Source organism: Schistocerca americana, chromosome 1 (assembly GCF_021461395.2).
Source record: "Schistocerca americana isolate TAMUIC-IGC-003095 chromosome 1, iqSchAmer2.1, whole genome shotgun sequence".
In the NCBI taxonomy this organism is placed as follows: domain Eukaryota; kingdom Metazoa; phylum Arthropoda; class Insecta; order Orthoptera; family Acrididae; genus Schistocerca; species Schistocerca americana.
Genome location: NC_060119.1, coordinates 364499747 through 364516045, shown reverse-complemented (window position 1 = coordinate 364516045; position 16299 = coordinate 364499747). Strand labels below are relative to the sequence as shown.

General features: G+C 39.9%; 1 protein-coding gene across 3 annotated transcripts in view; it reads right to left on the bottom strand.

Annotated features, from left to right (window-relative positions):
• Positions 1-12602: 12602 nt before the first annotated feature.
• Positions 12603-16299, bottom strand: part of LOC124600285 (glycine-rich cell wall structural protein 1-like) — a 38456-nt gene continuing 34759 nt past the window's right edge. For 2 of the 3 annotated variants that reach the window (XM_047136148.1, XM_047136150.1), the window contains one exon: positions 12603-14604. In XM_047136148.1, coding sequence (XP_046992104.1) covers positions 13016-14604 — 1589 coding nt within the window. In that variant the 3' untranslated portion in view covers positions 12603-13015. The remainder of the gene's footprint in view (positions 14605-16299) is intronic. The other variant, XM_047136149.1, reaches the window with a different exon arrangement.

Below are 16299 nucleotides of genomic sequence, written 5' to 3'. Positions count from 1 at the left end.
CGGACACGTCCGCCTCGATGGGCTATGAATCCAGCACCTTCAGTGAAAATGCACGAACACGTTCGACTTGTAACGGGAATCTCAAAGTAGCGAGCATGGATGACGTGCATGGGGGCTGCAGATATTTATAGGTGGCGCTATGTTGGAATGTGGGTCAACCGAGGGGCGTACTGGGATAGTTTGCACAATTATGATAAACCTGTGTCTGGGTGGCGAAGAGGTTAACGCAACTCCCTAACGAGCAAGAGGTACTTGGTTGGAAGCCTAGTTTGATACACATTTTCAGTCGGCGCTGCTGACTCCGCGTAAGATCCCGATGTAGCTGACATCATGAGTTCCTTTCTGTTCCTTTCTTTTCTCCTTCCCCCACCTTCTATTTACACAATAGATACCTTCTTTATTCGGGCCTTTAGCTGAACCAAGGGGCAGTTCCATCTCAGACACCCGAGATGTCCATGTCGTTTCTGCCACCCAGAATTATTCCGATTATCAGAAACTGCGAAAGTTTTCCCGTCATTATCTCTTCATTTTATAGACAGTTTAATTGTATAACTACTGTGATTATGGGACAAGCGCATGCGTGTAAGTTGCAAATGCTTTACTTACTGAGGAAAGTATAATGCAACACTCGATCATCACAGTTTCTACGCTGACAATCTGCAGCACCTTTATAAACTTTTACAAACGGATAACGTGCCCAACGCACGTTACAATGAACGTTAATCAAAGTGTTTTTTTATTATCTTCTTCACCTTTTGTTTTCTGATACTATTCACAAAACTAGTTAGATGCAACATGATTCATTCCCACGGCAACTGGTGGACCAAACCATCAGTAGCTAACCTTGCTCAAGATTTAGCCTACGGCTGGTATATCTTTCTTCTCATGCTTACAGGTGTACTGCTTCGGTGTATCGATACATAGAGGCAAATTTTAACAAGAAGTCAAGATCGCTACTGGATACAGAAAGCTGTTGAATTAGTGATTGTCACCCTAATTAAATCGATAATAAAGCGTCAGTTACATGAGGACGAATTACCAGTGTTAATAGGGCAAGAAAAAACTGAATTTAAAATGAAACTTTCAAGAAGACAAGTATACCAGTCGCCAACAGCAGCTGACCTGTTTGTAGAAGCTTTCGGTTTACTGCACCGCTCTACACTACCATCCACTCCAAATGCTGACCGCGCGGGTTAGCTGCGCGGTCTCAGGCGCCTTCGCACGGTTCGCGCGGCTCACCCCATCGGAGGTTCGAATCCTCCCACGGGCATGGGTGTGTGTGTTTCCCTTAGCGTAAGTTAGTTTAAGTTAGGTCAAGTAGTGCGTGAGCTTAGGGACCAATGACCTGAGCAGTTTTCTCGCATAGGATCTTACCACAAATTTCCAAATTTCTAAATGATGTTCCCGATGTGGGGCGTTGAGTGCACAAGGGAATCAAGTCACGATAAGGAAGTTCTGAGAAAAATTTACATAAAGCTTTTTCTGGATAATTGATTACAGGAAAAGTTTACGCCATTTTAAAATGCTTGAATGACGGAAGGTATTTTATATAATGCATTCTAATGATGATGAAGGGTATTTCAACTGCTGCTACATACTACCTTGAATAGAAATGTAAAATTTTATACTTCGTTATTTTGTGCACTTCTAACAACCCTACCACAAGAAAGATCAAAATTTAATAATGATTGTGGTGTTGCTCACGCTGCTAAATACTGCATTTTCGGGCAACAACAAAGTTATTATGTGGCAGGTGTCATTAGAGCAAAGTTATAAAAGTCATTTTATGTAATAATGAATAAACTAGGCACTCATCTTTTCGTGTTTCCCACGCTGGTCTCGTTGTAAAATCATGGTTCAATCGCCGAAAATCTAGTTGGTGATGATTCCAAAGAGGCCTAGGTTTTATTATGCGATATTCAAAAGTTTTATAGAACTGTTTCACAAACCATTCTTGAGGATTAAACCTTTGAAAGTTAGGACAATGGTGATGTAAAAAATAATCAGCACTCCGAATTTAAGTTACACTTCCTTTTTATTGCTTTTGTTGCAATATCACATAACACACAAAACATCACTTCACAATACAAAACATACTTGAAAACATCTTCCTCACTGTTAAAGTTTACATTTAATAAGCTGACTACAATATGCGTCTATCCAACATGACGTCCAAGACTTGACTTTTTCAAGGTCCGACTCTGTAACAACTCACCGCTTACGCGCCCAAGAATCATAGTTACAAGTACGTCAAAGATCATAGTGACAAAAGAAAGAATACACATAAGAATAATATCATTGCAACGCAAACATACCGATGTATCAAAGTACCTCTACAATAATGAAACCAAATCTGAATGTTGTCTCAGAAATATGTCAACTACTTTACAGAAACACAGTAGAATATTGCTGGTATCGAGAGGTTGAGTTGAGGTGCCGTAATGGTTACGTAATGCAAGTACCATTACACACTGAATGTACACTGAGAGGACAAAAGGGATATCGATATGCACATATACAGACGGCTGTAGAGTCGGGTACACAAGGTATAAAGGAACAGTGAATTGGCGCAGCTGTCATTTATATTCAGGTGCTTCATGTGAAAAGATCTCAGATGCGATTATGACCACACGACAGGAATTAATAGACTTTGAACCGCAGAATTGTAGTAGGACCTAGACCCATGTGAGAGTCCATTTCGGAAATCGTTAGGGAATTCAATTGTCCAAGATCCGCTGTACCAACAGTGTGCAGAGAATACCAAATTTTAGGCATTACCTCTCACCACAGACAACGCAGTGGCCGACGACCTTCACTTCACGACCGAGAGCAGCGGTGTTTGAGCAGAGTTGTCACTGCTGACAAACTAACAATGCTGTGTGAACTCAATCAACTTGGTAAATACGACGAACATATCAATTAGGGCAGTGCGGCGAAATTTGGCGTTAGTGGGCTATGGCAGCAGACGACCGACATGAGTGCCTTTTCTAACAGCACGCAGCATCTGCAGCGCGTCTTGTTGGCTAGCAGCCATATCAGTTAGACGCTAGACGATTGGAAACCGTGGCCTGGTCAGCTGAGTCCCAATTTCAGCTGGTAAGGGTTCGAGTGTAGTGCAGACCCCACAAAGCCATGGTTTCAAGTGGCCAACTAGGCGCAGTCCAGCTGGTGGTGACTCCATAACGGTGTCGGCCATGTTCACTTGGGATGGACTAGGTCCTCTGGTCCAAATGAACTAACCATTGACTGTAAATGATTCTGTTTGGCTACTTAAAGACAATTTGCAGCCAAAAAAGACGGAATATTTATGGATTACAGTTCACCATATCACCGGGCGGCAGGTGTTCGCTATTGGCTTGAAGAACATTGTGGAAAATTCGAGGGAATGATTGGCCACCCAGATCTCCCGACATCAATAACATCGAACATTCACAGGACACAGTCGAGAGGTCAGTTCATGCACAAGATCTTACACCTTTAGCAATTATGGACAGCTATCTCTATAGCTGCAGTGATCCTTCAGCGACTTGTTGAGACAATGCCACGTCGAGTTGCTCAAGTGCGACTGGTAAAAGGAGGTCCGACACAATATTAGGAGCTATCCCATTACTTTTCTCACCTCTTTATTCCAATCTTCAGGTTTTATTGAGAAACCAGTACAGCAAATACATCCCTGGAATATATAGTTATAATTTTATTTCCTATGTCTGCTTGTAACAGATTTATCCAAACAGAATTTGTAAGTAGGCTGTTTACGTTTTTATGTTGGTAACGCCACGTAGCGCTCTGTACGAAAATCACTGACTGTGCTGTGTGCAGTCTTTGGCTTGTTTGCGTTGTTGGAATATTTGATATTGTAGTGTTGGGCAGTTGGATGTGAACAGAGCATAGCATTGTGCAGTTGGAGGTGAGCCGCCAGCAGTGGTGGCTGTGGGAAGAGAGATGGCGGAGTTTTGAGAGCAAACAATCTGGACGTGTGTCCATCAGAAAAACGAAATTTGTAAGACTGGATGTCATGAACTGATATATATATTATGACTTTTGAACACTATTAAGGTAAATACATTGTTTGTTCTCTATCAAAATCTTTCATTTGCTAACTATGCCTATCAGTAGTTAGTGTCTTCAGTAGTTAGAATCCTTTATTTAGCTGGCAGTGGCGCTTGCTGTATTGCAGTAGTTCGAGCAACCAAGATTTCTGTGAGGTAAGTGATTCATGAAAGGTATAGGTTATTGTTAGTTAGGGCCATTCTTTTGTAGGGATGATTGAAAGTCAGATTGCGTTGTGCTAAACAAATATTGTGTGTCAGTTTAGCGATGATCAGAATAAGTAAAGAGAGAAATGTCTGAGTAGTTCAGTTTTGCTCAGCTGTTTGAAAATCAAATAACACAAGAGGTTTATCAGCATAGTAATTCATTACTTTTTCTAAGGGGAAGTTTCATATGGCGACCCTGAGAAAGCTACGACGTTTCTGAGATTTGGCTGAGGTTTTATGATGTTATTATTATGATGACAATGTGTATTATGCTGTTGAGGTATGTTTATCATCAATAAGCTGATGAGGACTGTTATTACGTGTTTATATGTATATGAAAAAGGATGTTGGAAACCAAGAATCGTACTTTAAGAGTTATGACTTGTTTGTCCATGCGTGAATGTATCACAAGACTGTTATTCATGAGATTTCGTTTCTACATATTTCTACTGTAATTTTTCGACCTGTGAAACTTTATTGGTATCAAACTGTCACTGTATCGGAAACTGCTGTCGTAAATTTTTGGTAAGAAAGTTAAGTGACCTTGACATAATGCGTTCTGGGCGCCCAGCTGCGCCAGTCGCATAGAGAAAAAGCCGTTAGGTGGAGAAAAAAGAGGCCATTAACCTTGCTATTGACATTCGTTTGTAGAAAGCATCAGAAATATGACACGCTATTACTTGGAAATATATGATTATACTGTGGAGCTCGTACTTTTGTTACTTACTGAAATGCTTATGAATTGATGGGAAATATTCTTACATGTGCACACCTGATTATGACAAGTGTCTTTCTACGAGAGTTGAGAGAATTTCTACTGACTTATGAGATGCCACATGGCTATTGAATAATGTTTTTATGCTTTGCTTTGTACATAGTTGCTTATTTCATTTGATATCTGGTTTCCAGCTGTATTGCAGCATTGGTTTTATAAAATAAAATTAGATGCATTTTCCAATGTAAACACTTTCTGTCTACAGATCTGTTAAATAATAATTTCATGATCCACATTCTTCAAAAAAGGAGCACTTGGAAAGGAAAGAACAATAAGAAGGGACTAATAACAGTAACTGCATACATAATTTTCTTTTCAAGTACTTGATAATTTTTTTTGTAGAATAAGTTGTTCTGGTGCACCACTTTAATGACATGGACGTTAAGATGGATAATAGACATTTCCTTTATCTGCATTGTTGTCTTTAGTGTACTATTTTTTCTGATTGTGGGTTTGTCAGGTTTAGATATCAGTTATTGCATTTGCTGCTACTGTTTGCCAGGCATAATGCTAGTGAATTTCTCTTTGTATTACTCTGTTAAGCCAGTTTTACTACTGATTTTATTCTTGTTTGCTGCACATTTCCTTATATTAGTTGTAATATTGCATTTGCTTGCTAATTTAGATATACTGCTGCTTGCTTTGCCAATTTGCATTTTTTGTCATTGCTGTTCGTGTTAATTGGTTTGTGCTGCTGCATTGCCTCGTCTCTTAGTTTATGCATCTGAGCTTAGTAGATTTAAGTTAGCTTAAAAGGGGGTAGGCTATAAAAGAGAATGAGTTGCAATGAATTGGAAGAAACTTATTGAGAAGTTATACGAAAAAAGTTTGTACAAAACAGGTACTGCACAATGAAGAATAATTATTTTGAAAGAGGATATGAATAGAATACAGAAACCAGGTATAGATAGGACTTTTTGGGAATAATGATGAACGAAGAGAGATCTCCAAGAAGTAAAGAAAGTTTTGTTTGCAAAATACTGCAGCAAAACAAATCCTGTCCTTTCCTTTTGTGTTATTCCGCTTTGTGTTTGTGTACCCTTGTGTATTTGTGTTCTTCCTGTATTTATGTGTTTAGCAAATAAGAGTTACATTGTAGAATTTTTCTATTACTCGGCTACAGTCACTATTATGTGGAATACTGTTATCCTCAAATATAATTTGTATTTATGTTATTTACTTTGTAAAGATGTTTAGACATTATTTTAAAAAGCTATTCTGATCTTTTATGTATTTACTTATGTCATAATTTCTGTAACACTGACGTATATGTTTAATTCTATTCTTTTGTGAAGCCTGTACTACTACAAATGTTATCTGTATTGTTTTGTTCTTTAATGATGTATTTTGTACCTTTGTAATTGTATTCTTATGTTGTAAATTTATAATTGTATAGACACTAGTTCTTCAAATTAAGTTCCATTTCACTGCACACGTTTCTGTTGGTCATAGTATATGCACAATATGTGGAAAAAGGGGACTGTTAGTGCTCGCACGTGTGTTGATAATTCAGCAAGGGACTGGTTAACAGCATTGTTGGTTCTAAGGGCACCAAAAAGTTTGTGAGTGCACAAGTGGTGGTTTATGGACTTGCTATATTTCCGCAAGACGCTTCGATGGTGATTGTGCACCTGCACAGTCGCAAGAGATGGCTTCTGGCCGTCTCTACAAGGACTGCAGTGGATCTGCACCTCTGGTGACCCACCAATACCATAATCTCTACCAGGACTATAGTGGGACTGCTCTGTGATGACATACCTACCAATATTCTTCAAACCTTCTACTGACTCTGCTGTGGGTTTACTCTATTGCGGCCCATTACCTGTCTGCATGTCAGAGCACTGTCTTTCCATTGGAAGGACAACTCTACTTCCTCAAGACTGCATGAAAATCCACTACTTCTGTGTGCATTTTCTTTTACTGCTCAGACTTTGAGAAAAAAGAAAGAAAACTGTAATTACTATTGTGATGAATGATCAGGACTGTCTTTATGAGTACAATTTTTGCTTTTGACCAACATTGTATCAATAAGTGTCTGCATTTGATATTTTTGTTATTGTATTTATGAAACATTTTATCAAATCATTATTGGCCACTGCCCAAAACAACTTGTAAAATTTTTTGTGGGGAGCATGGGGGGTATGTAAGTAGGCTGTTTAGGTTTTTATTTTGGTAACGCCACATAGCGCTCTGTATGTAAATCACTGACTGTGCTGTGTGCAGTCTATGGCTGGTTTGCAAAATGGTTCTAATGGCTCTGAGCACTATGGGACTCAACTGCTGAGGTCATTAGTCCCCTAGAACTTAGAACTAGTTAAACCTAACTAACCTAAGGACTTTACAAACATCCATGCCCGAGGCAGGATTCGAACCTGCGACCGTAGTGGTCTTGCGGTTCCAGACTGCAGCGCCTTTAACCGCACAGCCACATCGGCCGGCTGCTGGTTTGCATGTTGGTATTTTCGCTATTGGCAGTTGGGCAGTTGGATGTGAACAAAGCATAGCGTTGCACAGCTGGATGAGAGCTGCCAGTAGTGGTGGCTGTGGGAAGAGAGACGGCAGAGTTTTGAGAGCGGGCGATCTGGACGTGTGTCCGTCAGAAAAACGAAATTTGTAAGACTGGATGTCAAGAACTGATATATATATTATGACTTTTGAACACTATTAAGGTAAATACATTGTTTGTTCTCTATCAAAATCTTTCATTTGCTAACTATGCCTATCAGTAGTTAGTGCCTTCAGTAGTTAGAATCGTTTATTTAGCTAGCGCTATTGGCGCTCGCTGTATTGCAGTAGTTCGAGCAACGAAGATTTTTGTGAGGTAAGTGATTCATGAAAGGTGTAAGTTATTGTTAGTCAGGGCCATTCTTTTGCAGGGATTATTGAAAGTCAGATTGCGTTGCGCTAAACAAATATTGTGTGTCAGTTTAGTGATGATCAGAATAAGCAGAGAGAGAAATGTGTGAGTACGTTCAGTTTTGCTCAGCTGTTTGAAAATCGAATAACGTAAGAGGTTTATCAGCACAATAATTCATTAATTTTTCTAAGGAGAAGTTTCAAGTTATACAATATAGACTCAAAGAAAAATGTATTTACTTTCGTCTGCTTGCTCTTGAAAAACCGAGGATACTCTTGTGGTAATGTCACACAGTAGGATTTTGAAAAATGGTGACACACAGCCGCAACATGTAAACGCTCCATGTCCTTTCCCTTCGCGTTTGTTGCTGTCGACGTTAGGAGCGCCCTGCTGTTTGCTATAAAATTATGTAATGGGATGGCTGGGGTTGTCCATTAAGTCATTTTCCTCACATGACATATCAAGGTATAAGGAGATTGTGTTTCATACTGTAACCATCTCATAGTCAGTCAGTTCATGACGTAATAAACACCAATTTTTGCTGTTAGTTACCGAATTCTCCAAGTTTCCAGTGTGTATGAAGTCTGAGAATTTCATTTCAATGGTATCACATCTGGGGGACGTTTACTTTGCTGATCTAATGCTATTTTCCATTGGCATTCTTCACTAAACCAAAATCAGAAGTGCTGGGTAAGTGATAATGTCTTGAAACCAATAATTTATTATCAGTGGCTGAGGCTTCACATTCGGATCTTGATATAACTTCATGAAAAACAACTAAATTTTAATGATCCTGTTTTTGCCGGTAAAATAGTCTAAATGTAAGATTATTTTAATTTTTGTAGAGGATAGATACTCTTACAGATCTCACTCCAATCCGTAAGAGATATATAAAGCTAATGTCCTTAGGATTTCCGGAACCAACTGAGGCCTTATAATTGGACCTGAGTTAACAAGTTTGTAAGGCATCTGGATTTTATGGACCTTACATGAGCTTGATCCATAACGGCAGGACGATACAGTGTCAGATCATCAGAAAATAATAATTATATTATATCATAAAAGGCAATTGCAGTTAATCTCATCTACTGAAAATTAAAAAAAGACATATCTACCGTATATGGACAGGCATGAACAAACAAGTTAAAATGAAACGCATTTTGTAGATGAACTGAGCAGGTGGTTAATGATATTATAAAACTCCCTATTAGCAAAATAACAGCGAGATTCAGCGCAGAAAGGGATAAAGCCAGAAGAATACATTATTCCTTTCATTGTAAATAAGGCCAAGATTGAGTGTAAGTGGCTGCATGTCATTAACAGGGGTAGGCTGGGATCCAGCAAGAAAAATAAAATTGTATTCACCTCTAGCGAGATGGTGATTGGCTGAAGACATACTTCTCATGGCAGACCACACAAGTGTGTCGAAATAAGCGAGGACGTTGAGATCTTTGCTTTCTGCGAAGTGAGGACGATATGCTTCATGTATTGTGGCAACAGATAGCAAAGCGGTAGTAATTAATCCTGGAGGAATTATTGCACATCGCTCCGACCCATTATTTTGACTAGGGAAAGATTAATGTTCTACGGAATGCAGGATAGTTGCGACTGAGTGAATTCAGTCAAGATCAGAGTAGGGAATTAGCATTTCAGATCCATCATGGAGACAACACTGTCGCAGATGCCACTTGGTAAAGTACCATCATGCATTAGACCACAGTAAGTGATGAGTCTAGATTTTGCTCACTCCAACTTGCATACGCTTTAACCATTGAATATCAAAAGCTAGGATACTAACCTACCCTCACAATGAATACATGAGAATTTTTTTCATTGCTTAAAAAAGTACATTTATTCTCCACCAACTCAGTACATGACCAGCTACAACAACATAGATTTAAATGAGCTGATGAGGATTTTTAATGATCTTTCTTTCCAGTGATAAAAAATTTTCATGTGCGGAGATAACGATTTTAATAATCGTCATTTCAATATGTCCAAGAATTAAATATTTTGTTATGGATTGTCAAAAGTAACTGAACATGATTGTTGTTTACCAATTGACCCCTGAAAGCAACAGTTGATTAATTGTATGTAGAATAAAAAAGAAGGGAATAGCTGTGTTGTTTTTCTAGAATAGACCACAAACTTTCAATTTTATTAATTCATGCATTGTAGGTACATGACAGCAGCATTTCTAACGATTTTTATTACGGTCCGCACCTGATATTAGTCACCTTACAGGGCCAGGGTCATACTTATTTAGAATGTCTGTTTGACACCCTGGGCTTCAGAATACAGTTCAGTCGTTTTGTCCATTTGTGCGCTAAGTGGAAAGCTATGTTTGCACACATTAGTACACTCACTGTGCAGATACAACGATCAGACATATGACAAGTCACTGAAGATACAGGTTTTTCCAATTGTAATCAGTTTCTAGAAGAAAGTAAATGCATTTGCTCTTCATTCATAATCATCAGTCCGCTTCAGTTAGAACTTACATACTGACAAACCAAGCCATAGAAACTGTTAGAGTGGGAATGTTCCCCCCTTGTGCTCTAAACAAAAGACTTCTTCTCTCCATGCTCAGCATTGCCGTCACTCCTAATGATGTTATTCAAAATACCTGGATTTGAACCTTTTATACTAAGAAAACAGCTTCATAAACAGTAATCAGAAGATGACCAAAAATGTACTTGATTCCCTTGTGCTCTGAACGCCACATATGTGGATGACACATTCGTCGTCAGGACAGATGGAGAAATCGAACTTCGCCGTTTCCACCAGCATTTAAACCAATAACAAAACAAAATACAGTTCACGGTGGAAATCTAAAAGGAGGGAATGTACTTGTACATTTTCTCACTATTAAAGTCTATACGAAACATAAAAGGAAACTCATACACAGAGTTCATGTGGCAGACAAGTAGTGGACAGGTACCTGAACACCATGTCCTGCCGCCACTCAAAAACAAAAGATACCTTAAATGTATTCGCAATTGCGAATATGGACAACCATCAGCTGCGTAATGGAATGGCAGCAATGAAAATTTGTGCCGGACGGGGGCTCGCTTATCGCGAGCAGTCGCCTTACCATTTGGCTATCTCTGCAAGAGCCACAGCCTGACTCAAACTTCCGAATGTTGTCAACCATCCATCTACAATCTGTACTCGTACATTCATTATGTACATTCCCGTACAGGTGAGATATTTTACTTGAATGTCGCTTGCCCGGTGAGTGCAGATAAATACGATATTGGAGTATTGGCAGTTGGGAACTTGGGCAACCATCAGTATTTGCTCATGCATGTATAATTCAGAATAACACAGCCATTACAATATCGTATCAGACAAAACAAAGGAATTCCGCATTTTATACAGCAATCACAAGACCCACTGAATCAATGGCACTGATAGCCTGGGGGGTGAAGTAAGAAAGCTATGAAACATTTTCGGGAAAATGACAGAAGTGAATGTACCGCAAGGAAAGCTATCACTCCAGGAGTGCACGAGCTTAGCTACGATAATGGACCGGCTTGTATAAGTGAGATGGAGCACTCCATCAACACACGTCTTGCAGAGAGTAGGAGATGCATATGGCTTGGTTGGCATACTAAAACGCCTGTGGAAGAACAACTGTGATATGCCAATACAATCAAACAAGCTCTTGTTTTAAATATACTGCTGTCTAAAACTAAGCGAGAAATGAGTGATGCTTTCAAGATAGCTAAGGAGCCATCCAATATGAACTGTGACAAGGTGTACACATACTCGCTGTCTTGGCTGACAATACTTACAAGCCAGTGAGCTGACTGTGCTAGCGGAATCGCCCAGTTAACGTTACACTACAGGCAACTGCGAACACTGAAGAATTGCAGGCACCACAGACCATTACGTAAGAAGCACCACGACGGTAGCTTTCGCCCTATTCGCCAATGACAATCAATAAAAACTCACATAAAATTTCCCAGTAACAGCAGCTAAAACCCCTAGCCCTTGATTCTGTCACCCAGTCAAAACATAGTACGCCATATCTTCAAATAATAAATGTGAAGCTGCAAGTAGACACCATGGTGAAAGTTGCCTACAATAGCAGCCAATACGTTAGTGATTTTACCACATATGACTCAGGCACACACGCAGAAAATTTTTGTTAAAGTGGGCTCTCATAATTTTATTATTACTCTGTAAAGAACCATTTGAGACCCGGGTCCCCAATACCAAAATACTCAGAAAATATCCCTGAACAACCCCCTATATTTCAACGATGGTTTAAGACTTAACTCTGTTTGTGTCCTTTCAATTTCAAGTACATCTGGTTGAAATTACTCAGAATGTTTATTGTTCAGCTGTACGAGTCCTATAATTAGTTGTGTGAACCTAAACCGCAGATACCTATCTATTTCAACTCTTGAACATAGGAAATCCATCATTTACATGATGAAATGCTTATATTGTATGTTCATACTGAATAGGTGTCCTATACTTTTATTTATCGAATGTGTTTTACGTGTTTTCTATCACATTTTTATTATATGTTATGTTATTTCATTAAAAAAACAGAATGTGACGTTGATCACAGACTAATTATTTGGGAAGGTTATGTTATATAACTGAAATTATGATTGAGTATTACAACAAAGAGATGTTAAAAGGAGTCATCCATACTAGGTGTCTTCACAGTTTAGTATTGACCATAAAATAAAAACAGACATAACTGTAAAAAATTTATTTTGGAATAACATCATTGAACGAAATCATACTTTCAGCAGTGCTCTGCAAGTTTAAATTCTCACAAATGGCATTCATACATCAGTATTATACACAACCAATGTTAACTAACAGTAATTTGGGTTCAGTGAATTCGCTGACCAATAAATCCAGATGATGTAACTATAAAAATTCCTCGATTTTTTTGTTTTGTTTTTCATAGCAATCTTTGCATTTTACAGTTGAAACAGTTGGAGTATTTTTTGAAATGTAATGGCTGGAAGCGTATCTATGGGGAATGAATTTATAAAGTGATATCAGAACATGTCTGTTCTAGCGAGTAGTTTTACACATTTGTTTCTGTGTTGCTCAAGATAGAAAGCATTCTGAGGCATGCACTGAAGGGAAACAGAACCTCTAGTGGTAGCCACCCTTGACAACTTTACGGCCAAAGCCCTTGATGACCAGCTCCGCTATATCCCGGACAAACCCACCATCAGAGCTGTCAGAGCTACCAGATCTACCAGGGATACTATCGCAGTCAGAGCAACCAGAGCTGTCAGAGCTACCAGAGCTACCAGATCTACCAGGGATACTATCGCAGTCAGAGCAACCGGAGCTACCGGAGCTACCGGAGCTACCGGAGCTACCTGAGCTACCGGAGCTACCAGAGCTACCAGAGCTACCAGAGCTACCGGAGCTACCAGAACTACCAGAACTACCAGAGCTGCCAGAGCTGCCAGAGCTCCCAGAACTGCCGGAGCTGCCAGGGCTGCCTCCAAAACCACCAAAACTCACAGGATGGCTTCCAAAAGTGTAATCAACTGAGCTGCCAGATGAATAGCCAGTTCTTGGATATCCTGCTCCACTGTTAACTAAGGAACCAGAGTCAACGTCAGCACTGCCTACATGTCCAATAGGACCACCTTCATGTCCAGCACCTCTGTAAAGTCCATTGTAGCCTCCAGCTCCACCAACCAGGCCAGGACCAGGAACTCCATAACCAACTCTCACTATTCCAGTTCCACCACCACTTCCAGGTCCCCAATGGCTATTTGTAGAGTCATGACGTTGGAAGCTACCAATACCAGGGCTGGCTATACCACTAATTCCTGTTCCGCCAATAGGTCTATGTATTTCTTGTCCAAAACCTCCTCCATCAGATCCACTATGACCCAAATATCCTCCAACAAATCTCATACCAGCAGATCCAGATGAGAAACCATGAGAGACTCCAGAGTATCCTTCTTTAGTCCCAACAGTATCACCTGCTTCACCAGCTCCCACACCATGTGCTGTACCACTAGGACCATTGTGGTCTAACAAACCTCCTACTCCACCAGCGCCACTGTGACCAATTCCGCCAAATTTTGGTCCACCTCCAATACCGCCAACTCCTCCATAGCCTCCTGAGATACCAACAGTAGAACCTGTGCCTTCAATTCCAGTGGCACCTGGGCGAGAGCCCCAAGGTCTACTGCCAAATAAACGGCTGTCAGATACAATTTCATGTCCACCACCTATTACTGTGGGTCTACCAACCAAGCCTCCATGTCCAGCAGTTATTCCTGCAAGTCCACCACCTAAGCCTCCAAGCCCACCAGTTAATCCTCCAGGTTCACCGCCTAAGCCTCCATCAGCTATACTCGAATATTGACGTGCCACATCACCATGTTCACCTGCTATTCCTCCATGTCCGCTATTTCCTCCTAATACACTTTCTCCAAGAACAGTTTGTACAAATTCAGTTCCTCCTGTTCCAGGGTTGCCTCCTACACCACCTAGTCCCAGTACACCACGTCCTATGCCACCAGATCCAGCTCCAAGACCACCTCCAATGGCTCCCACACCATCTGTGTAGTGTCTGTATCCTGTTCCGTGTCTTCCAATTTCGCTAATGAATCCACCATGCTCACCAGCTCCTATTCCATGAGATCCAGCTCCAGGGAACGGTGCTCCCAAATACCCTGATGCTGACTCTGAACTAGACCCTGAGCTGCTGCCACCTGTTAGGACAATCACAGAGTTAGACAATTGATTTCAACACGAAATAAAGATTGAAACAAGAAAAAATGTATTACTTTCCTTCTCATAGCATTAAGTTTTTCTTTGTTTTGTGGTTGAAGTAAATGAAAGTTGAATAAATATAATTGAAATATCACATAGGTCATTTGTTCAGCGATATACTCAATATCTTTTGCATCATAGCTAAAATATATATTCAATACAACACCCAAATATAAGGAATGGATAAAATAAAATTAAATGTCAAAGAGAAAGCTATTCCCCTATGTGGCGATATTATTTGTAAATTGAGCAATGGCTGAAACCAATCCAACTGCTGTAAGATACGTGTTAAACAAATGTTTTACGTTGTGGAGATTGACATGTAGATCGTGATCGTTACTAAAAACAAATAAATTAGAAATTATAAAAACTTTCAAATGTGTATAAAGGTACATTAAATATAGTGGACAGTTAGAGAACCAATTACGACATTACTGCTCTTTACCTTATATGGACATATGATAATAGTGGTTTAGACGTTTTCGGTTGTTTATTGAGGGAGGTGGACACATATTTTAGACGCTAGAATCTTTTTTGAGAGGAGGAGCTTCAGTTCCATTCCACATTCCTGTTGAAGTTTCACAACTTTCTTATCCAATCTTCGAGTTACCCGTAATAAAGGAGCATAAGTATTTGACACCCAGCGAACAGCGGGATCATTAGCTCACGTGGGTCAAGGGAGGGAAGGAAATTGGCTGTGTCCTCTTTCAAAGGAACCATATTTGTGTGTTAGTATGAGAAACAGGGGAAACCTAAATCTGGAAGGGCGCACAGAGACATGAACTATGAACCATTCTTAATGCATATCTGGTGGTATAGCTACTATGCAACCTCGCAAGAGTTAAGGTATATTTCCCAGTTGGCCCTGTCATTTAAATGGTGCTGTAGCAACAAGAGACCTACACCAATGTTTTTGCAAGTTGGAGAGTGTGCAGTAATTAATGAAGTGTTGTTCTACATTTCGGTCTTTTTTCTTGATGGCTTGCTCACATACTTCTACGAAGTTCCTAAGGACAGAAGAACACGAGGCAAACAGATATCCTGTGTTAGGAGTTTGTTGACTGCTCATAGAGTGTTTTTAAGTATGGAGTGTAAAACCAGACCCAACGGTGTTAATGACTGTGTCATATGACTCTGACAATACGTTTCGAGTATTTATGCCTCCATCATAAGGTGAACTGAATTACTGTTGGTACATTATAAACGTCGATTTTACATTACTGGCCATTAAAATTGCTACACCACGAAGAAAACGTGCTACAGACGCGAAATTTAACCGACAGGAAGAATATGTGATATGCAAATGATTAGCTTTTCAGGGCATTCACACAAGGTTGGAGTCAGGTTAAGGAGCCACGGGGCCTGCACCATACACGTCATTCGGCTGCAAACACACACAACTTTTCTCAGACTTGAACTTTTCTTTACATTAACTGCATCCACATGATTACTGTGGGATTCACACTGTGGTGTTTGGCAAATCGTTCGTAAAACTACACTGCTCACCATTAAAATTGCTACACCATGAAGATGACGTGCTACAGACGCGAAATTTAACCGACAGGAAGAAGAAGCTGTGATATGCAAATAATTAGCTTTTCAGAGCTTTCACACAAGGTTGGAGCCAGTGGAGA